This window comes from Vanessa atalanta, chromosome 2, assembly GCF_905147765.1.
Source record: "Vanessa atalanta chromosome 2, ilVanAtal1.2, whole genome shotgun sequence".
Taxonomy (NCBI): Eukaryota; Metazoa; Arthropoda; class Insecta; order Lepidoptera; family Nymphalidae; genus Vanessa; species Vanessa atalanta.
Genome location: NC_061872.1, coordinates 11,548,735 through 11,574,019, shown reverse-complemented (window position 1 = coordinate 11,574,019; position 25,285 = coordinate 11,548,735). Strand labels below are relative to the sequence as shown.

The following is a 25,285-nucleotide window of genomic DNA, read 5'->3' as shown; positions in this document are numbered from 1 at the left end:
TACACGAAATAGTGACTTAAGTATGCCATCCTAAACTATAATTACTAGTATATTTTTTACCAAAATTGAGTATCTAGAACAAAAAAAGAACAAGTGAAATTTGCCGTCTAAGCAATTTATTTTGAAATGTTCTCAAATTATATCTTGAAAATTATGTCATTATTTTTTATACATAAAAAAACAATTATTGCCGACATTATTTTCATCAAAAGTAATAACAGATTAAATTTTCAAATGTAATTTTTGGAGCACGCACGTGTATAGAATACGTAATGACCCGGAAAATTAAAAGAATCATAAAAACCAGATGTTTTAACAGAATTAACATTAGATATGGTATGTACATGTGTTGAGCTTATCTCGAATCATCGAAATAATATACGACAGTTTTCAAAAGACTATTAAATATAAAAATGTCCGAATAGCATTCAACCAATTCTTCACTAATTAAAACAAAATCCAATCAGTTATTAACCTGATAGTAAATTGACCAACAGATGATTGATGTTACTATAATTTAACGTGTTGTCAAATATATTGTCGGTTAATTATTATTGTTACGTCACAATCGGATTACGGTACATAAACTCACAATGATGGGCTAATAAAAAATTAACATAATTATTGTATAACTTTAATTAAACTTCTGAAAATTTAATAATTAATATTTGATTTGCAATGGGCGATCGATAATTTGATTAGCCTTTTGAAAATGATCACTCAATGTTTACGCAAATAAAGTCGTGAATAGGATGTTACGGCACAGATTACCAACGGATAAAAGTGTACATGCTCAATAACCCTTTACGAGGCTTTATAATTTATATCTTTGAGTACGTTCAATGGCTTTCAGACGATCGCTTAACTAAATTGATATAATTCAGCTCAGTTTTAGACTTGTTATGAAAATAGCCGGCTATTTTAGTCAACCACAATCAGTCAAATTGTCCAGTTAGATCATGTCTCTCGAAATAGAGGAAGCGCTGGACAGAACAGTTACCCACGCGAGTTGAAAACAATTCTGACCAATTGTGACCTACTTGTGTGTATTTATTTTATCAACATCCTCTGTGTCAAGTGGCAAATCCTATCTGTGCAAATTGCACAATGACTTCAGATTATATAGCGGATGGCAGTTTTATATTACATGTATAAAAAATATATAATTATTTAACGTTTCGCATAATGAGGAAAGAAAACTAGTTTTTAACGGATTTAATCGCGTATATTAATTATTTTAACATCCCGACGTTTCGAGCACTTTGGAGTGTTCGTGGTCACGGGCAGACTATGACTGACTTCAGACTGATATATGACTATAGACTTCAATGTGTAATAATCGCGAAAATCTAAGACAACATTAAATGAGGAAAGAGTTCTTATATGAGGATTCATCTTCTAATTACATTTTATATTTTCCTTTTCATATACTATAAATAAAATTAATGTAAGAACAAAATGTATCTATCGGTATAATGTACAAATATATGTTTATTAGAAAGCAAACAAATATTCGTACGAATTGATATACTTAATATTAGTTCAAATACTTAAATTCGTTGCATAAGTTTCGATCATGTCAATAACCTCAAGAACCGCAATTTATTAAAATGGTCGTCAACGGATAGGTTGGCGTCTGTAAAGCAATCGCAAGTCATACCCACCATTACTTATATAGTGCAAAAACTGTGGCAATGCCCTCACGTGGGTGTCTGACTCGCATCCCATTCAGATGTTATTTGAGCGATCCTTTTACGCGTTTCTATTTATTGACTTCGAGATAATAGCGTATTAGATTAAACGTGAATGTTATATTAACGGTTACTCGGTACGGTTTTATCTTGACGTTTCTTCGATTTGATGTTTACAAGGACTTACAATAATCGTTTTAATTGAATACTTATACAAATATGTCAAAGGAATACACACCGATACATAATAAAAAAAAAACATATATTTAAATAAATTAATTATTTATAAAAAAATAATAATAAAATATGTACGTTTGTGTGTGTATTAAAGCTTGTGTGATGATGTGTGCGTATAATTGATGTGATTGGGCTCTTTTATTGAGACTGAGATTTCTAAATTATTAAATGACGTCCTTAACTTCTTTTATTAATCTTGTCTACTGTAATTATACAATAAACATACATGCTCGTAAAAAAAAATTCGTACAAATAACAAAAATATCCTTATTATTTCTATAATATTAGTTAAACTTTCCATTTTGTGTGGCTTTTCCTGTGACTCACATACATATATTTAATGGACAGCCACAAATCGTGCCAAGTTCGTTTCGTTTTATCTCGAGTTTAAATCATTAAGAAATACCTTAATATTAAAATATATTTTGTTGCAATTTAAACCTTATGCCTCACATAATAATATATTCGGTCAAAATCTATTGCTTTACAAAAGTTTTTAATTTACGTGGGTAGACGTCAATCGTCTTCTCAGAAGTACCTTCTATTGGCAACTTGCTATGGCTTTGTAGGACTCTTTCTTTAAATCTCGTGTGTCAAATGGCTTTTATAAATTGTACTCGGAATCGGACACACTAACCTTTTCCCTGTTTATATGAATTTATATTATATTATTGTTCGTTAACAAACCAAAAAGCAAACACGATAAGTATAGAGTAAATCTGTATGTCCCAGTGTTGAACATTATCTTCTGTCTCTCTTGAGGATAAAGCTTGGAGCCTATTCTACCACGCGGCTGCATTGTGGGAGACGTGTGACACAAATGAATCTGATACTTGTAGATTTTTCGCGATGTTTTCGGTATATGTCTTTGATTATTTGTGTCTTGATAGATTCCAAGCTGAGAACGCGTCAAAAAAAATAATGGACAACTGTTGGCCACTAAGTACACGCATACTAGTAGAATAGTGTGACGTTTGGCGAATCTCAAGCATAGCTGTCACGCACACCAAGATAATGTAAACCACATATAAAATGACCTAATAGCAAAAGTTTTGCTCGATAAAACGATTTAGATAGTACTATACTATAGTAGCAGTATACACTTACCTTATGTAATTACTTACATTAGCATTTACAACATAAACGCCTGAGCCGTTTTGTTAAATGATTAATATTAGTCAGATCCTTAGCAGCATTTCCTTTGAAGTCGTTTCATAGTTTAACTTGGCTTGGTCATATTATGTGGGCTGAACTTATGAGCCCTATTTTGACTTGATTTGTTAACTTACAGAATAGGTATATTACGTAGTGTATACGTTACATAATCGACACACACAAATGAACCAATACTAGATGAAAATCTTATCGAAAAAAATTTTCTTTATCAGAATATTAAAACTCATTCCATCTAAAGATCATTACCAACCGGAATAAGTCATTGTTTTATTTTTCACGGGAGATGTTCCGATGTTCCATTGTTTGATAACATCCAACGAAGAATAGTAATCACATGCAAATGACCACCGGCTCTGTAATTTGATGTTGTATTGTGTACTAAATTACTAGCGTTATATAAAAATAGCTTTATGAATTAGCCTTCATTGTTATTACAAGCCTAAGAAACTAATTTAATTCAACATCCATTTTTATTCGAAATAAATTGTTCGATGCGACGCGGCGCTGTGCGTTGACACTCGACACTGATGTGTGTATTTATAGTTATTTAAATGTAAAATTACAGCATTAATTTTTAATTATATCTAGTAAATAATTAACGCGCTCATTAAATTACAACTATACAAAACTACCGAGGAAAAATATAATAGATAAATCTTATCCTATTTTGTTATTAATAATAACTATTAATTCATATAAATTCTCGTTAGAGATCTTAGGAGATTCTAAATGTTACGCTTCCTAGCTTATTAATGTATCTTTCAAGATAGCTTCCATAGGAAATCGCCCAATTAAAATTGAATTTTGTTGGAGATAAGCCACATGTGTATTTAATTTAGTACCTGGTATCCAAGTAATAGTTTATAGGAGGTGCACAAAAATATTTTTCGCCGAAACTATGAGAAGCCGCTAATTTTAATAGATTTAACACAATTATAATAAATTTAAAACACTAATGGTTGCCTATATCATTATCTTTTTTTACACAGTTCAGATATAGTAACTTTGGGGAATATATTTTATATTATTAGGTTTTAAAGTAATGTACAAGTCTTCACGCATTTTGTGGCATTTCTCACTAATGTCATGCATTGACCAGCAATTTGCATATTAAAATAAAAGACCTAAGAGATAAGCATTAGCGGGAAAATAATTAGTATTTAGCGATTTATAGAACTAGTCCTTTTTTTTAAAAAAAAAAACTTTAGTTCAAAGTCAAACAGTCGAAGGCCAAGTTTATGTGAAATAGATATATTTAATTTCGAAGTGTGCACAAAACGATGACAGAAACAATCATAATTTTATAATTAATTTAATTTCGTTTCTAATTTTAAAGAAATAAATATATAAATTCGTTACATTATAGTACAGAAGATAGATACCGCGAGGAAATCTGAATAGGTCGAATGATAAACTGATCGATATACATCTTAAGTAATATAACAAAATAAGTTCTAAAGGTTTACCTCCAGAGGACAACAGGTCTTGGCCCAGCAGTTGGACATTTAGTAACTTACATTTACACAAATATTATGTACTTTAAATTAAACTATATCGTATGGCAATGTCCATATTTACAGCAATAATGCGAAAAGTTTTTTTCTTCGAAAGTCTTTCATGTATTTAAATTAAAAATATAAAGAATAACATTTGCAATTAGTACTGCATTATAAAAACATACCGATATGTTTATTTGATATTTTATAAAAGCGTAGAAATGACTATAAACGTACATATAGCCAATTCCAATCTTAGTAGGAATAAAGATAAAAAACCTTAGATTTGCTAATAGCTCAGCTATATTGTGCACCACTAAGAGTATTTAATTAAAATATATTTATTTATAATGCAACTACATCAACTGCAATACTTATATCCACTTCAATTTTATTTCCAAAGTTCCGATGTAAGTTTCATCGAAATTCGAAACGCCATTTTTTCGCAAATCCAGAATGAGTATCATATATTAATCAAACTCTTGGCCAATGATATTGCGTCAATTCGCTGTCAAATGTTGTTTATTTGGCTTTTGTCCTTTCTCGGTTCAAATAGACTAAAGGTGATGACAAATAGGTATAGTGATTGTCGTAAGGGTTAATTCGTCAATTAATCGTTTGTGCTTGTTTCTTGTGACCGTACAAAGACGCACGATTCAAGGCTACGTTCGTATAATGGCGTTTCATACATTCATCTCTAACCGTGAAGGTTTCGACTATGTTTATTGTATATACTCTTTTTGTCATGACAATTTTATTAAAATGCTTACGAGACTTTCTCTCGAGACCTGATGTAGAGATTTTATAATCTTTAGACAATACAAAACAATTCTTTTTCCCGTTATGAAGTTTTCATTATGTGATGTGATATAATTACGTTGATAACGTCGAATAATACATTTAAGTGGTTTTCGCATATAACAAGTTTAAAAGGGTATCTAATATATTAATTATTCTGAAAAATATAATGTTTCATGCGGGTTCTTTAACAAATGTTATTACATTTCAACAGATTAAATATTCCATGCACATATGTTAATTAAAACAAGTAATAATTTTGAATATAGAATAAGTCAGCTACGCTATATAATTATATGTATAAGCAGTTCCAATTGGCAAGATGTTATATTAATTTTGTTGTTTAGCGCTCGCCCGCGACGCCATTGTCACGGCCGGTGATAATTTTCCGCGTTTTATTTGCTGATATGTTTTACACAATTTATTTTCAGACGAAATGTTATAATTATCGAGTGTTAGTAATGTTCTTTTTGACTAAGATATTTATGTTTTTTTTATTTAACATTTTTTAAATGTCAATGAAAATGTGTAAATATTTTCATTGTAAAATGAATGATTTATATTTTCGTTGTAAAATGTATGACAAAACAGCTTATTTATAAATTTATTATTCTGAGGTAGTAATTTGATTTTTCAAATAGTAGCACAATATTAAAAAAAAAATCATACTAAACACATTAAAGTATTATTAAATCCGTACTAATATTATAAATGCGAAAGTAACTGTATGTGTAAGTCATCACGCTTAACCTGATAGATGAAATTTAGTATGTTGATAGTTTGAGTTCTGGGGAAGGAAGATTATATTTTTTTTTAAATCTACTCATCGAGGAGTTTAAGCCGGGATAAAGGTTCGTCTGCTATAAAGTTTCATAAATTTCATGCGGGCAAAGCAATCTCAGTAACATTTTGAGTTTTCATATAATTTTATTAAATAAAACTGTCTTGTATTTTTTGTTAATAGTAGTTTACATATCATTTATAAACCCAAGGAGTTATTTATTACAGCTGTCATCGAATGCATTAAATAAACAAAGGATGTCGGCTTCTTAAATTATTTATAATGCGTAAAGACGTAGTCGAATACAAGTTAATTTTCGCATGTAAACAATCGTGTGACGCATTTATAAAGGTAGCAATTTGTTCTATTACCTCTTGTACTCGTCACGGCCAAGGTGCGCGCAATGTCAAGTTTCTGCGAAGAAGTTAAGATGGATATATGATACGTTAGTTTTTAGTATTTCGTTGAAAAACTTGACAACATGTACATAGCTGTACGTTTCTAGAGTAAAACATTTTTTTATGGATGGATCCATTATCCTTGGCATATTTTTGTGAATTGTTGACCAGCGTGTAATCCAGTGATTATGCATTTTTAAGAAAAAAGAAATGCTTTTTTTTCTTGTTATCCTTCCATTTGACAGTTCTGGTTTCTGCTATTACGTACAACGGCCAGCAACATTATGCATAAACTTGTATAAACCAACATATATAATATTTATGTAACTTCGGGCTTAGTCAGAAGAACAGTAATAATACTTTCAGTATTTTTAATAATTTTCTTTTTTAATTAATGTTTGTCCGTACGTGTAATGATCCCATAAACGCGCAACTCTTATACATTGACGACGATCGATTAGAAGATAACAAGGTATGGTAACCTTTGCTTATATCATACTTTGGCATTGCGCTGCTAACTATATAGTTTATGAGAAATAAAAAAAAATTAAACGTAAATAATTTTGATTTCACATAGGTTGGTTTACCTTTACCTTGTATTTAATTATTAAAAAAATATACATAAAATACATTCCATATTTAAATTATCGAGTAAGTAGGTATTTTGACGAATGAATATTTTTATTAAATTTTGTCGACATAGATTTAAATAAAGAACATATTTGCTGTATTGAATAACAAACAATACGAGTTAAAAAAAAAACAATGAAATCGATATATATACCTAACAATTTGTAAAACAAGAACATGAAATTCACACTTGTCACGTCAAAAGTCTAAATTAAAAGCGATTTAAACTGCGAAGCGTACCTCATAAAATAATTTTATACTTCTATTAATTATTACAAAAAAAAAAACTGCTCATTTTAATATATATAATAGAAAAGAGGTCTTTTATTGATATTTAGAAATAACACTAGCATTAATTGTGTTGCTAGTACGCTGTCAATACTGCTGAACCATTTTCCAATAAGTTAATTAATTTGTGTTTGAACATTATGCGGTACATTGTGTTCATAAACTTGGCACACTTGTTTACCCGATCCATAACACCTAATGATAATGGTAGTAAATTCAACTTGATATCACAATCAACCTTTTACAGGCTTAGATAACACCTACGCAATTTCGGTAGTATTCGAGATTAGGAAATGGGCTTTAAACAATGTCCCTCTAATACAGACTTAATATAACAATATGATATTTATGACCTGCTATTCTATTTTAAGCTAAAAATTTATTTTTATTATATTTGTATAAATATATATTTTGTTGAATAAAAATTTAAAAGAGCTCGCTTAAGGCATGACCGCGTGAAAATCGTGTTAAAAATTACCATTAACCACGGAAGTCGTGAAAAATCATGAAACCATTTCAAGGAAGTCAAAGATAAAAGATTTTAATTGAATCTAATTCGTTTACAATTCAAATTGCCAATAACTACCGTGAGAATTAAAAAAAAATACACAATAGACTTCCTCAAACATCATTTAAAAAAAACTGCTCACATAAACTACTAGTATTAAGATAAATTGTGCATCATACGGGCACATATATATTAAAAATTGTTTGTTGTTAGAATTTATTATTGAGATTAAGCACGTGGACGCGTAGACAGCTAGACGGTAAACTCCGATAACATGTATATTTTTCTCAGTTATATACTATATGAGATCTTTAGTATCGGGACTAACTTCTATCATGTAGGATCGATATATGGATTTTCTCAATAACAGGCACATGTATGTATGTTATGTAGGCACATAAGCAGGTTTAATATACTAACGATCATGGAATTTAGGGTGGTTTTAAATTACGTTTTGCGATGATTTATTTACTGTGCTTGTAATAACCGATAAAATCTCTATAAGATTTTTATTTAAACACAAACAGTGTCTCTCTTTCTGTCATTATTGATTTTATATTCGAAAGAAGAAGATACAGCATTGACTTAATCACGGGGGTAATTTACACATTTATAGATAAAACCTTTATATTTGACACTTCAAAACAACAAGCTATTGGTGATTTATAATATTAATTATAATTAAAATGATTATAAGAAACTATTAAAAAAAGGCACACCCCGGCTTAGCATGGGTGCAGTTCAATAAAGAAAATTTTATTATTAATTTATAGTCACCGAGGTTACCCCCTAAAAAATGTAAACAAATCTTACCTCTTTATAAAATAAGTATCGATTAGCTATGTAAAAATGGGTAACCGCTGTATAACTGCTGGGTAAAGATTACTTGGAAAGTGTTTCACATGCTGCCTCAAAGCGAGTGGCTGTATATATAAGTCTGAATTTCTTCCAATTTATGTAGGTTTCCAAACGATGTTCGTACCTTACAACTGAGCGTGAGATTAATTCAAAATACGACATCAACATTTGATCAGTGGTACTTACTATTGAACATTTTCTATCCCACATCACATGAAATATATTAAATCGAAAAATAAACATATTCCTATCTTTAAATTATCGAGGTGGTCCAGTAATTCAAAGATGTGCATCTCAACCAAATATCACGGGTTCAATATGTTACCGTGTTTATATAACTCGTATACGTCCATCTACCAAGTGTCATTGGAGCAGAGTGGTCGAATATACCCCAAACCTTCCACTCAGAAGTATTAACTGTACATTGCGGTAAGTTTGCCACATGTTTTGAGTATAAACTTTTAAGACTATATTAGGTTGTATGTTTAAAGCATGGGTAAGAATAGCAACGTCTTCGTAATATTATTTTTAATATATGTATTTAGTTTATTAAATACTCGCGTGTTAAACGTTCTTGACGTAGAAAGTAAAACGGATTTCGTGTAAGTGATGGAACTCGTATAACAAGAAAATAATCGCTGTTGATTATATTTTTGCGATACTTGTTTGTATCAGGAATATTCGAAACCTGTTCTTGTAACTGTAACAGTATCGCTTGGATCTCTTCCAAACAGCGTTTTCATATTATTACAGACTTTCGGTACTTTACTTTAAATTTTAAATTCAAATTTCAATATCTTTATTCAACATAGATTACACTTTTATATTGATTGTCTAAATTGTACCACCGGTTCGGAAATAATTCGGAAAGAAACACCTCCACCTGAGAAGTAGCGAAAGCAAATCAGTAGGTTTTTTTTTGTCAGGAATTTGATGACAGAATGTGTTGACAGTGGTAAATTTTTTTTTGAAACGGCCCGGAGTCCTTAACATTACCCTTTAGCACACACTCGTTCTCTAACATTTTTTTGGATACACAATTTTTAGCGTTTAATTAATAAAAATCTAGATGATTACACTCATAATAACAGTCATTAGATGTCCACTTCAGAGCAAATAACTTCTCTCCTGTTTACGACAAAATATCTTATCTCTACTCGGACTTAAGTCCATATTAAATTTTGGTTAAGATCTTTCATTCTCTGATTCTCTTATCGTATAAACACAAATCAACATGAAAAGTTAATCCAATAGAATTGATTAACAATAACTTTTAAATAAAATACCTAAGCTCCACAGTCCACAGCCTTTAAAAAGTAATCAAATATTTATTACGGGTAGTAGTACACTCACCCGTCCCGAAAAAGGGTAACAAAATTTAGAAATTTGAAGGACGAACATGTGATGATTGTATATGCGTACACCGAATAATCTTCCAAATTATCATCATTTAATACAGAGGACAAACATAAAAATATTTTTATATTTGTACAAATAAACCTTTATAATATTTCTAAATCAAAACCGAGGTGAGACCGGACGTGCCATTAGTAAGCCATTTTATGGTTTGTTGATCTTTAAGCAACATTTGTGATGAGAAAATTATTATTTTAACCGAGCGCAAGGCACTCGTACGCCTCATAGAGCCGTAAGTGTGGCGAACAAACAGCATTAACTCGAGGCTGAGACAATACCCCGAGGCTTATCTTGTTAACACAACTACTGAATTTTTACACCCGATAACAGCAGTATAAATATCACTGCTTTACGACTCGCTCATAAAATATGCATAAAACCTTCATGCCTGAATAATATTTATACGCCTTCGCTTTGTCCGTAATCAAACTAAAACCTCTTTTGATAACCGTATGGTAAGAGCTAGCCGTTTCATGTTATTCTACGTCACGAGGTTTAAATTATGATTTAAAATATTGAATGAATTGAATGTGTCATTATACAGAATATTATTCACTTGAAATTCTTATTTTTTTCATATTCTATTTTTTATTCAAAAGTTGGACTTAATGTTAAAATAATTCTCTACCAGCCTTAAGAAATTAAAGCGAAAAATAAATAAATTTAATAGAAAGAAAACGCTCTGACATATACATCTACCTAAACACAATACGGAAATATAAACATATGTGATATATTAAAAACCACATTTTAATGTTTATTTACATTTATTATATAGGTTATTTTCACTACTTAAATCTTGTACTTAAATGTTGTAGTGAAGTAATAAATTCTGTTTTTTTTTTCGTTAAATGAAATACTGTAAACTTTATATTTCTATTCTATTAAAATAAAGTGACATTTTTACTTTTTTTCTGCTTTAAATTCTTTGAACAAGCTCGTTTACTTTATAACGCGTTATTGAGGCTTAAAGCCGGAAAACCATTTGGCATTGCAAACATCAATTTGAAACTCTGCCAATGGGGTTTTATTTATATATGTACATTGTACATATATAAATATAATATATTGATATTATCAGGATTTGCTACTAAGAATCGATTATTTCCTATGCTAAAGTCTCAAAACTTTTATCTTTATATATGTAATTAATCTTCTTTTGAAAAAATAGTCTTCTGTGTGTGTATGTCATTGAACTCCTAAACTTGACAGAGTAATACTTGACCGATTTGGATGCTTTTTTGTGTATGTTTGAGTAAGTAGTTAGAATTGAACCCGGTAAGTTTCAATAATTTCGGGTAACTGGATTTCTTAAATTAAATTTATATATAATTATATTCTTATTTTATCCGTATTAAGTCGGTTAGTTTTGTAAATATAAAAACTTTAATTCAAAATAATAGATTCAGCACGTTGTTTATTTAAGTATATTATAAATAAATCAAAATGAATTATATTTTAATAGATTGTATTGTGAGAAGCACCAACGGTGTGTATAATTTCATCGCAATCGTTCGGGTGAAACCGGTTTAAAATTCAGTTGCAAGATTTGAGCTACACATTTATAATTATAAAAAAAAACATGTATAAAAACATTGACGTCAGTTTAATATTAACTCAACCTAAGAACTGCATATTAATTTAAATATACCGCGAAGTTTTAATGGAATATTTTTACTTCGCAATATAATATATTTTTAATATGGAAATTAATTGTTTCTATGGCCGTACGTTTCCTATAGGAAATACCCGAAGAATAAGTCACTATCCGTTCTTTATCACGATTTCATTTAATATATTTTTTAATATTTATATACTAGACTTTATTTACAGATCATTAGAATATTATTATGAATGAAATTAAACTTTTTTCTTACTACTTTTATTAACTTTTTTCTATGTAGTAACATTAATTATCTAATTGTATTTTTACGTCAATATTAAGCTAACCAAAACATTTTAATTTGTCTTGTAATGAACAATACAAAATACACATAACCTAAAAACGCGAATTGAAAACTAATGTCAATAATTAAAATATAAATAAATATTTTTTTTATTTAATTATTACGGAATCAAATTTGTCCACTAAGTTAAAGTTGTTACATAAATATATAATAACTAATTCACTCCTGCAGTTCAACAATCTTAAATAATCGATGAAATGGTTGATAAGTACGATACACATAATACTATTACGTTTTATTATTACTCTGTACACAATTTTTTTTAAAAAGTTAATAAAAAGCAGTTCAATATAGTCAGGTCCTTTACAAACCAGTTAGAACCAGTTACGTAGTAAGAATCCCTGTCAAGTTTTTATTGCACTGGGTTTTAACCCGAGAATAGTATTTATTTCTCCCACAAATAGAATTCCCTTCTATCTTGGATATTTTTAACTTTAACGCAACTTTATTAGTCATTTTATATTGAAGTTAGAGTGAATAAAATACTAGTTACGGACGTCGTATTTTCTCTTTTTCGTCGTAAAATAATTATCACGTCGTTATTCATAAACTGGTATAATTAAAAATGCTTATATTTTTTATTGACTAAATGAGCTAGTCTAATTTAGTAATTTAAGCTCTGGCAAAAAGTACAAAAAGATATCAAGGAACAATTCTAATGTAAAAAAAAAACACAATTTACAATTTTAGTTCAACTGAAAAAAAAAGACGGACGAAGAAATTTATTAAACGTTTTCTCAAACAGCGTGCAGGTAATTTGATTTCAACAAATTATGAGAATTTCGTACTGTTCCCCTCAAAATATTTGCGGTTTCCTCGCAATGGGAGATAGTGATGAATATCAAATAGCCGATTAATTTATAAACATCGTTCAAGAAACACACTCGGAATAAAAAGTCAGTTGCATTCGACTGGTCCGCTGTCATCCGCCACACTCAAGTGTATGAAGCGTTACAGAAAGGTAGTGCGGCGCAGCGTACACATTCTTCACGAACGATTTCCTCCAAACTATAAGGAATTTTCAATTACAAATAAAATAAATTGCGGTAATTTCTATCTGTCGCAACAGTGAGGTGCTGTTTGTTAGCTAATCGGACTAGAAAGTGATTTTATTTAAAATGAAGACGGATTATCCGATGGATGAAATGCAGAAGAGTAAGTTTTAAGCTTATTGGAAATTTCACTGAGGGTTGAGGGCGATTTTGTCATAATCGTGATAACGGTGATGTATCTTAGTGAAGCGCATATGCGTATAAGTTAGGAGGATTCAGTAATAACGCACTGAAACGATTAGACATGCGGTTTTATTTAAAATTATCATTTTTTTTCTAAATTATGCATGTATTGGAATACTAATTTTATATGTGACTAAACGAATGTCAATTATAATTATTGTTTCTTTTTTTATTTTATTGCTACGATTAATGTTGTATTATCTGTTAATGTTTTTATAATAATTGCGGAAATTACTAGTATATATTACAGTTTTTTTAATATCATATATCTATATATGAGTAAACGCCTCATTGTATACGTTTTTAGATTAAGTCGTTTACATAATAAGAATAATATTATGTAACTTTTAATCAATCAAGAAAGTTTATTCGTTGGTCGTTGTCCTTTAAGTGTATTTTCTAAAAAAGTGTTTATAATTCAAGATAAATCAAATTTCGAATTCGGAAGTTAAACAAAGTTTTATTTATAAAGTTAAACGTACATTATGAACAAATTCATTTGTTTTATAAACGAGAAGCCAGAGAAACGGGAAAATGCTGAAATATATAATAACGATAATTTAACAATACATAATATTACATATATTAAAATAGTACAAAAATAAGTGAGAAAAGATCATGAATCATATAAAATATCATCAAAATTAAAAGTATTTCGTAAAACTGTCGTAAATTATTTGCCTAAGAAACCTTTTAAATATTCACTATAAATTTTAAATGGTATGTTACAAATCTATAATACCAAGTTAATTGTGTAATAAACGTGTTTATTAATATTTTTGCTTTATAGTTAACATAATTATACATCATATCATAATTATATTTTATTATAAATGAATTTCATTGACAGTGATTATGAACGTGAATTTTTAATATCGACAAAAAATCTGACCCAAAGAGCTTTTCGATTGTTTCCCTACTTATTTTAAATGTTATAAATCTATTATAAAATCGAGTTTATTTTATGATAACTGTTTATTAATAGTTTCGCGGCATAGTGCGTCATAATTAAATGTACATATGTAATAACATGTTATTATTTTATTAAACGTAATTAACAATGTTGTTAAGATCAAAGAGCATTGTTATGTATTGCATTATTATTATAGGTGCGTTTTATTAAATAACAAGTGTAACATAAATTAGCCAAGCACATTACTTTAATCATTCATTTCTACAACGAACGAAAAAACGAAAGGAAAAACGAAAAAAAATAATACATTTTTATACTTTTATTGGAAAATAAAAAATCTAATGTAAATAAGTATTATTCAAAGTGTATATTCGAATGATATCAATGTGGTACAAACATCTTTTATTATTTACATAAGACGCTTGACATTGTTTCAGAACTGGGTATCATATTTGAACAGTTAAAATAATATTATTATCTTAATTTTGAAATAAAAGTGTACACTTTAGTTAGCCTTCTTCAAGAATTTCATAATGTAACAAATACTTCTCATACACTTTATAAGACATATTTTAACATACCTGCATATAAAGTTATTAAAATAATTATAAAATACATATGTAGTTACATATAACGTGTTTAAGATCATAAAAAAAGGACTCTTATTTATTTTTAGCTTAATTACTTTACAGCCCTGAGATATAAATAATTGTTAATGTATTATTAAATAAAATAAAATGTTTTGCGTAAATATAAAGCGATAATATTTAATAATAATATTAGTATAATCATTTAAAAGTGTCCAAATATATAAAAAAAAAATGTTATTTATTTGGATTTTTTTATACGTGTGTATCGGGAAAAAGTCGCTGAAGCACGGATTTTCGATATCTTACGAGTCCGCTGCTCCTTGATGCTGGCAATTGAAGTCTTACCGAAACATGTCAAGCATTTTCCGATAAACAATATTAGTAAACCGGCATATTTCTCTAGATTGGGGATAGATAAAGTCTAGATATAAATGAATGATTTTTTTTTTGTAATTAATAATTTTTTGTTGAATTTATTTTTAAATAAAAATATTATATATTATATATATTGGTCATTCTACGTCATATACCTAAAATCAGAAATATATTAGAAAATCATATTAATATCGAAATATTTAAAAATATTGTACCCATTGCTCGGACATTGTGTACCTAATGTTAATTTCTACGAACGAGCCGTACTGACTTTGATACTATGACTACGATAGTAGGACTACTGGTAGCTCAGTAAGTTTGCCCCAATGTTATTATTTTTATGTATTTGTTTGTTCCACAGGAACCAGCTCTATAATCGGCTTATCCGATATCACAGACAATAAGCTGATCTGGCGACAACTGGTCGCGGAGCTGTTGGGCACGTTCCTGCTGACATCCATCGGTGTGGCCTCTTGTATCGCGATCACTGAATCCAATGCACCAATCGTCACTAGTATTGCTCTTTGCTTCGGTCTACTCGTCGGGTCTATTGTCCAGGTATGTTATACATAAGCTTGCGATCCGCTCGGTTTAACAGGAGTGCTAATATAGCAATTGTAAGTAGTGTAGCTGTTAACAAGTTGTTTTTTTTTTAGTATTGGATCATTAGTTCCCGTGATTACTCCCTACATCCATGAAATTAAATTAATTCATAACTAAAGTGATGCCTTAGACAATCGAATATATAAAATAAAAATATCACATAATCCACAAGTGGTTGGTAGCAAAAAAATCCAGAAATTTCGAATGTGATGGTTCTAGAAATAAAAACAAGTAAACACATCAACTTACTTAGTTCAATCAAATAATATAAATATTCACTATGGGAATGGGAAACAAGTCTGTGGAGACTTGAAAGATAAAAAAAATCAATAATATTTATAATTAAGAGAACCCTAAAACCATATCACCTTACTTAGTCTTTCTTACTTACTAGAAATAGTCTTTGCTCCGTAACTTCGTTATTTAAAACTATATTCAATTACTAGCAGTGCCCGCGGCTTCGTTTGAATTTAACAAAAAAGTTATTGTTGTAGCCTAAGTTAATCATTTATAACATCAGTTATCTGTCAGTGAGAGTCCCGTCAAAATCGGTCCAGCCCTTCCAGAGATTAGCCAGAACAAACAGACAGACAAAAATGTGTACATACATATGCATTTAGTAAAAAGCGGTTATTTTAATATTACACTCCAATATCTTTATACGATATACGCGGATTTCATGTACACAATACCTAAGAATATAATATGTAAATCTTTTCGAATTTCTTTAAGTATATGAAAATATAAATAGGTTAGAGGCTTATGTTACATGATTTATTCAATATAATAGTTGAATGCATAAAGTATTTCATAACGATAAACTAAGATGTAATCTTATACACAAGACATGCGTTATGAATTTTTATATACAAATTATAAAGAAGACTTGTAATTCGGATTAAGTCGATAGATACCATTGCTTAACATTCTTAAATGCCGCGTTATTACATAAATGTCATAAACAATAAATCTTTATGATGTAAATCAAATTAAATTAAATAATATTAATAAAACGAAAATAAGACCGAACATACATTTTTCCTATCACAGATTATTTAGGTTAAGTAAGAATAATAAATTTTTAAATAATTAGAAAATTTATAAAATTTTCGTTTTGTCTTTGTGAAATCAGATAAGTATATGTACACTGTGGTTTAACTTAGCTTAGCTTTAGTAAAATGGGGTTAGTTAGTATATTTGAAAGATTTTAAAAATAGGCAAATATTAAGCTTTCATATCAGTACGACCGAAGCGATTTACCTTACGTCATGTTATTTTTAATTCAATGGGCAGATATTAAAACTTTAAAATATTCTAGTAAACGATTACATAGCTATAGGAAAATGATTTATACATATACTGATATATATCTAACATATAAAACGTCTTATTTTCATAAAAATTTACACGCGACTTCCTTCCTTTGTGTCTGACTACACACGGGTGCAATTTATTAATGATGAAAATGATATGATGTAAATTTAATTCATACCCTATACAACTCAAGAATAATGTAAAAATTTGATTTGGATTATTAGTTCATATAAACAAAATATACATTCAAATAAACAAATTTTACTTTTACGACAAAATAATAATTTGACAAAGCATTTTAAGCGATAAATTGTTACTTAAATCATTTTAACTCTTTGTTGACAGTAATTTTCTAGCTCGAAAGATTTTTCTCGGTGTCAACGAACATTCACGATATTTTTGTCTATATTTATTTAAAATCGATGCGTCTTTCCTTACTAGTTGTTATTCCAAATGAACATTATATCCCACTGCTGGTCAAAGGCTCTTCTCCTTTTGAGAAGTAAGTTTGAGGCTTATTCCACTTCGTTGCTTCAATGCAGGTTGGAAGATACATATGTATGTAGAATTTCATTAAAACTAGATACATTCGCGATTACCGCACCACGTTTTTCTTCACCGCCGAGTAAGAGATGAATTATATACAGAATTCAAGCACATAAAATACAGTAGTGCTTGATTGGATTTGAAAACGCAATCATCGGCTAAGACGCACGCGTTCTAATCACTTGGCCATCTTGTCTTTTTTCAACGTTATCGTATTTATTTATTTCGATCATATTTCTATATTAGAAGCGAAACTTTATTACTATATTTAATAAGATATAGACAGTATTGATCGAGGTTAAATTGTCTAAAGATTATTCCGTTAATTTGGTCATCATTATTCGCAACCTCTGTTACGTAATACATGACCTATATAATATATATTGTAGAATAAATTATGAACATCATTAAATGCAGCTATCAATACCGTAGAAAAGGATAATTTAGCCAATGGCCGGCCTTTCCCACGCGGTCGCGGACCCGTAATCGCTCATGTGTTAAATGTATTACACATGTTCCGTTCAATATCATTAAAAGGCCAATATGCAAAATAGATGAATTAGTAAACCTTGACATACGATCGTAGCTCTGTACCACATTTCACTAATGGAGGTGAATAGAATCGACAGGCATGGTAAGTTTATTGACATTGTAATTATACGTGTCAGAATAATGCTGCCATTAAAAATATAAATTATTCGGCGCTATTATTATTTTATTTATGTATATAGGAATAAACGATGGTAAACGTGAGACGCAAAATACTGATTAATAAAATCACAGCCATAAACCCACACGACAGAGAGTTTGTTTCAGGGGTACAAAGACGAAATAGGGTACAAAACACTAAATATACACGACAACCACGGGCAGAAACTAGTACTGTATACGTATGTTTAATGAGAGTACGAGTAAGAGATATGAATGTTTTTTAAATATTTTACTATTTATGTGTGTATCTGTAAATACAATTGTTCTCATATTTCGCGTATATTAACAAAAAAACTAAATGATCTTAAACGTGTTATCAGGACTGAGTGGTCACGAAAAATGCATCTGTATGTCACGCGTACACTGGGCGTTGCGCAATTCGATCAAATGTTGATAATACCCGTTACATACGTGAACTATTGTATTATGAGCTTTAATAACGTTTTTATAACTGTAATTCTTGTTAATTATTCATTATAATATTATAATATTTACCTTGTAGTTTTAATAATCTATATTTATTGAAAAACGTAACATTATTTGCCTCTTCGAATTGCATTATCAAATGTTAGTTGTATTACAAATGTTTTGAAGAGAATAACAAATATCCTTATTCTGGATTACATTTATTTTTATGTTATCAATTCTGAACTCGGAATAAGTATTATTTTTAACTGCATCTAAATCGAATCTTTATATTTTAATTTAAAGTAAATGCTGACCTTCTTTTTAATTATATTGAATCAAAATAATTCGTATGCTTTTATTTTATCGTTTAAAATTAAAGACCACACATCGAGATTTAAGGTTGTACGTGTGTAATCACAATAATTGACCCTGAATATCTAAAAGCGAGAGTACGGATCAACAATAACATAGTGGTATATACAAATGGTTTAGTACTTCATCTTCGTATGTACTTTGGTTTGGCAATAAAAGGCGTCACCATGTTCCACTTTCGATCCCGCTGTGTTTGTACTTTTTTTTAAAAGTCAAGGGAAATAAATAACTTGTAGCGCGTGTATATTCCCAACAGTGACAGGTTTTATTGCGACATTTTATGCGATCAAAATATGAATACAATTATTTCGTTAGATTATAGATAAATTGTTGTTTTATTTAATTGTTTTATAAATATATTTACACATCGCTATTTTATACCTAAAATTAACCAAGACGAACTCTAAAGTTTAATATATTTGTGAAGTTAATGCTTGAAAATTAATGCAATAAAGCTGCATTTCTAACTACATAATAATTAGAAATTTTATTTTTGATTAAATTTAACTGATAATAAGTTTTCTTAATACTTTATATTAATCTTAGTATTTTCGAAGCGACATCTTTTTTTTTAATATATTAAATTTTCAGCGCAAAGAAAAACTAGTTACAGATAAAAAAATGTACTGACTATAATTTTATCTAACAAGGGCAGTTCAATAAATACAGTCGCGTGATCTCCAATAGACACAAGCTGTCTGTGAAAATTAAACAGCAAACGTTAACTATTTGATTAGAACATTCGCTTGTAATCGCATTAATCATATTGAATACAGGTAATCGACATCTGACATCTCACATACTATTTTGCCGATCCTTTCGTTCCGAGAATCGCAAGTGCAGAATTATGCATCACAATTTTCTATAATTTATATTGTAATTTTCCTCCTTAAGGTGCAATGAAATTGTATTCAAACTGCGCAACAAGTGCAAAAATTTCATACAATTTTGTTACTTAATTTTATGATTCTATTATATAATTATATATTTGTAGGATAATCTTGCATACGTAATTTAATTACAAAATTAAATCGATATGCTGTTCTTAACAATATTTTTTCCAATAATCACTCGTGTAGGTTTCCTCACAACACGAGATTAGTAATTATAAACATAAATAACACAAATTAAGCGCACGAACATTTAGTGGTGCTTGTTCGAATCATCGTTTAAGCCACTAGGTCATTACGGCTTTTCTATTATGGATCGCCATTATTAGGTTGTACTCCGCAGAGCCCAAGGGAAAGTTATCAGGTTTCCGCGACAGCGCTATCATTATCATGATTATTATTTATAGATGTAGTTATTTCAATTTACGATTAGTCTTAATTTTGTGATATTTCTATATAAAATTAAAGAATTATATATAAATAATTAGTGTGGAACCGTAGCTACTATACAAAAAAGGTTCTTGGTAATTTTTTCCCGGACATAACATTCGCAAAATGATTTATTTTAACGATAAATACAAAACAGGATGGCAACCCTGTACACGGCGAAGTTACCGCTAAACCATAAATTTGGTATTTGTTTATTAAATTAATTTTTAATATTCGTGACTAGTGACTATGAACTTACTGTAATCGACCTTGGTGGACTTTCTTAACTAGTAATACTTAATTGGGCCAAGAGCTTGGCCAAGAGCTTTTTTAATGAAGGGTTTGATGACAATTTATAAACCTTTGATAAATTAAGTAATGTTTTGTAATATCTCGTAACTCATTTCCATATTTATCACGACGATGTTATTATATTTAAGGTCGGCTTACAAAATTCATTTATACTTTATTTGATGGGGATTAGAAATGTTACTTGTTAATATGTATTGCCTTTATGACGTATATTACGTATACGGAAAATATATATTAATGTATGCGGGATCAAACCCAGGCGAGCACCACTGAATTGCCGTGTGCTTAATTTGTGTTTATAATTGATCTCGTGCACGGTGGTGACGAAAATCATCATGAGGAAACTTGTATGTGTCTAATTTCAACGAAATTCTGCCGCGAGTGTATTCACCAACTCGCATTGGAACAGCGTGGTAGAATATGCTGCAAACCTTCTCCCTAAAGGTAGAAGAGGCCATAGCCTAGCAGTGGGACATTTGTAAGCTGCTACTTTACTTTATAGTAATCCTTAGAGGAATCAAACAACAACATCTTAAGAAGTTGTTAAGCTATGGCATTAATAAAGCTCATATCTAGCCTGGGAAAAGCCAGAACCTAGCGCCATTTTAAATAGGTGCCTAGTACATATTGATGTGTTTAAAATAAACTATTAACAACCATTAAAACTGGTAGTAAAAACTGCAACATAAAATATCTTTAAAAAATATCACAAAAAATTGACGCAGTATTTTAAAAGCATTATTTTGAAACTCTGTTGGAAGAGGTTGCAATTCCGAGTTTTTATCCTGCACGGAAAGATTTTAGTTCCGGGACTAGCAAAAGTTTTTAGACTTTAGGATAGTGAATCGCACATAATTTTTACAGTTAATAGTTAGTAATATTTTACATATGTGCATAAAATAATCTTTGTATTGACTGTGAGGTGATTCTAGTAAGTTTTTATACGTAGGTAACTGAAAAAAACTAACAATGCTAAAAATAGTTGAAGGCCAATTTTCAACCAGACATAAATACATTGAGTTAATCGATTTTATAGCAACAGATTAATGAATTGACGTATTTCAAAGAATTAAAATGAAACAACAAGCCTAAAAAGGAGCAATTGAACAGTTTACCTAAAGACGTCGATGAATCAACAAGCCTTAGCCAATGGATTATTTGAGCGCCCGCTTCGTATCGCGTTGGGTATTTTTTATCCTTTTAATATTATCAACTATCTCATTGGTCAACAGACTAGCTTATATGTGCCTCTTGAATCTAGATCTAGATTCAAGAGGCACTCTTCTGGGTTTTATTACCATGACGGCTCAATAAACGGTTGTTAAATTCGGAGTCAGTAATTCTTCAGTTTAAAGCCTCGGAAAGGACGTAAAGCTGTTGACACTGATACACGAATGTAAGCACACATATGAGCTCTATATTATCTTCTGTTCATAGCTAGTCTATGAGAATGATGCTCTGATCTACTTTCCTTTTTTAATTTTTTATTCCCTCACATAATGTTCCAATCGGAAGAGTATCGGATATGTCTGACTTCAAGCGCTGAACGTCAAAACCACTAAATTTCAAACTCTGGTCTCCTACTCTCCTTGACCGAAAAATTCAATATTTTTACTTTTTTGATCCGATCTGTGAACCAGATTATCATTCCTAAGGCGGATTATAGTCAAATTGTTTGTTTGAAACGTGAACCCACGTTGCCGATTCAACGTAAGACGTTCTATTAAAGAAATATATTAATGTTTGCACATTAGTTGATACACAACCAAATGTGTTAGTTTGCAAATCACCATCGTGCGAGTTTAAATGTGATTTAATATGCAGTGTCATAGCTGTCCAGCAGCTATGGGTCCCAGTGATAAGAGATAAGAATAAGATCGAAACGATTAATTGGACTACGGTCCACTGAGCCGTGCCGATAATAGTGAGATATTGATTGTCACTTTGTATTTGTTTGATCATTAATAACACTTATTGCTTAATTACGGAGATTTTGTATCGTGATTGACAGCGAACGATTGAGAAACTATCGTTCGAAATTGTTAAAGGAAATTAATTAACATTAGTGAGTGAGAATATATTAATACTGTTATACTCTGGGTTTAATCCCTTAGCAGTAAAGAGTACAGAAATGAAAACTGTTCAAAAATATTTTGTAGTTTAAAACAATAAATAAGTTGAAAGTGTGCTTGAAAACTAATACTACTTTCTTGTTATCCATACTGATATTATAAATGCTAATAACTCTGTCTGTCTCTCTGTTACTCTTTAACGGCCAAACCACGGAACCGTATTTGATGAAATTCAGAATAAAGAAAGCTGAAACCCCAACGAAGAACATCATCAGGTTCTCGATATAAAAACTAGCCTATGGTTTTTATATACGCCAATGCGAGCGAGGCCATGAGCGACAACTAGTTCATATGTTTCAATATAAGCTTACATGAAGCCCTACTGAATTGTAATAAATTAAAATGTTTAATTATTTTATTCATTCATCTCGCGCAGCGGTGACAGAAACTATTGTGAGGAAATACAATGGCGAATTGTTTTCTATCACTACACCGTTTTCGTACCATAAAATAAAAAATAACTTTAATATTGTTACGTTATTAGATAATAATACGTGGCAATGTTATCAAATCCGTAATCCGCAGTCTAACACTACATACCGTACATCTCCGTAAGTGTTACCGTTAACTTATATAATCATCGTAGTAAACAAGGAAACGCATCGTGATGGACTCTGAAACTGTCAACTGTTTACCTTCAAGCATTTATCAATTCGCTTTACTTTATTAATATACATTTCCGAGACAAATCAAATTGCGTCAGTTCTAGTGTTGCGTAAGACGATCTGTCAATCATATATTAACATCACAATGGTGCGGACAAATGCCGATTGTCGCGCGTGTTGCGCCCGCGCAGCCAATGTCACTCGTACGAGTTTATTGTGCCACACAATATAATATTAGGCACAGTTTTAATATTATAATATCATAACACACTTGAGTTGAATTCATTCCCTTCTCATGTCAGGCTGTTATTTTAAAGCGCAGGAACCGATCTGCGTTTAAAAATATACTTGTAATTAATACGTAATACGTTAAATCGAAATCATTTTTTGAAACAGTTTTTTGATATGATTTATTTTTTTATTAAATAGTACAATAGATAGAAATATTATTTTATTTTAAAAGTTAATCTTTAATTTTGATTTTCATAATGTTTGTACGTTAAAGATATTTATAGAGAAACGGCAAAAAATATCCGGATACATCACAAAATTTTGTACATTATGGTATCGAAGTTAATTAAAATAGTGAAAAAAAAAACCATTGTTAGTTAAGCTTTGCTTTAACCGCTACCACCGTAGATACAACAATAGTCCAATCAAGATTGAAACGAGTAGTTCACCGTTAGGTTTTTACGACTCGTTCTTATATCAAAATATGGTTTTTTTTATGTAAGCAACATGACATGACATGACATTTTAATTATATAAGTTTAATTTTTATTAAATGGTGCATGATGGTAAAATATGACTTAATATCAAAACTTTGTATTAATGAACGTAACTAATATATTAGTATTAAAATATTTGTTTAAAATTTCATAGCTTACGTAAAAATATGGTTCGTTTTAGTAACATGACATGACATTTTAAATGTATATATTATTTATTTAAAACTAGCTGATCCGTCTTTAAATGCGCTTAATTTATATAACTACCTATAGCGTCACAATCGTAAACGTCACATCTGACTTTTCCCCCTCAATGGATGAATTAAAGTAGCCTTTGTCCTTCTCCGGATCTAAAACTATCTGCATACGAAATTTCATCTAAATCGGTTCAGCGGTATAAGCGTGAAGAGGTACCAGTAACAGACGGAGTAACATTCGCATTTATAATATTAGTATAGATTTCAAGACATTAACTTATCGGGATTTAATGTTATTGTTGTATTAAGTCGCCTTAACTAATCATTTTAAGAATTCTAGCATAAATACCAAGACATCACCGGAAAAACGATTTCCCTTAGCAAATATTTAAAAAAAACTTACCTATTTGCGCAACGTACTAATGTATTTACGATATTTTGTATATTTAAAATCCTAACATATCGTTCAACAAACATTCGTTATATATACTAATATATAATGTAAAATATATAATAAACTATCGGAATGTACAAAGTTCTGCTAGGTGTACTGCGGCTCTATATAAAGTAGTGATATATTATATGCAACCTTTATGTAGCGGCCTAGTTGTAAAATATGTGAGATCAATATCAATAAACAAAATAAACGTCTTATTTAAAACGTATTTTATGTGTAGAACA

At 29.9% G+C, this 25,285-nt stretch overlaps 1 protein-coding gene across 3 annotated transcripts in view; it reads left to right on the top strand.

The window, feature by feature from the left end:
- LOC125070845 (aquaporin AQPAe.a-like) overlaps positions 1–25,285 on the top strand; it is a 67,861-nt gene that overhangs the window by 12,952 nt on the left and 29,624 nt on the right. For 2 of the 3 annotated variants that reach the window (XM_047680853.1, XM_047680837.1), the window contains one exon: positions 15,719–15,915. In XM_047680853.1, coding sequence (XP_047536809.1) covers positions 15,719–15,915 — 197 coding nt within the window. Of the gene's footprint in view, positions 1–13,188; positions 13,400–15,718; positions 15,916–25,285 lie in introns of those variants that run through there. The other variant, XM_047680845.1, reaches the window with a different exon arrangement.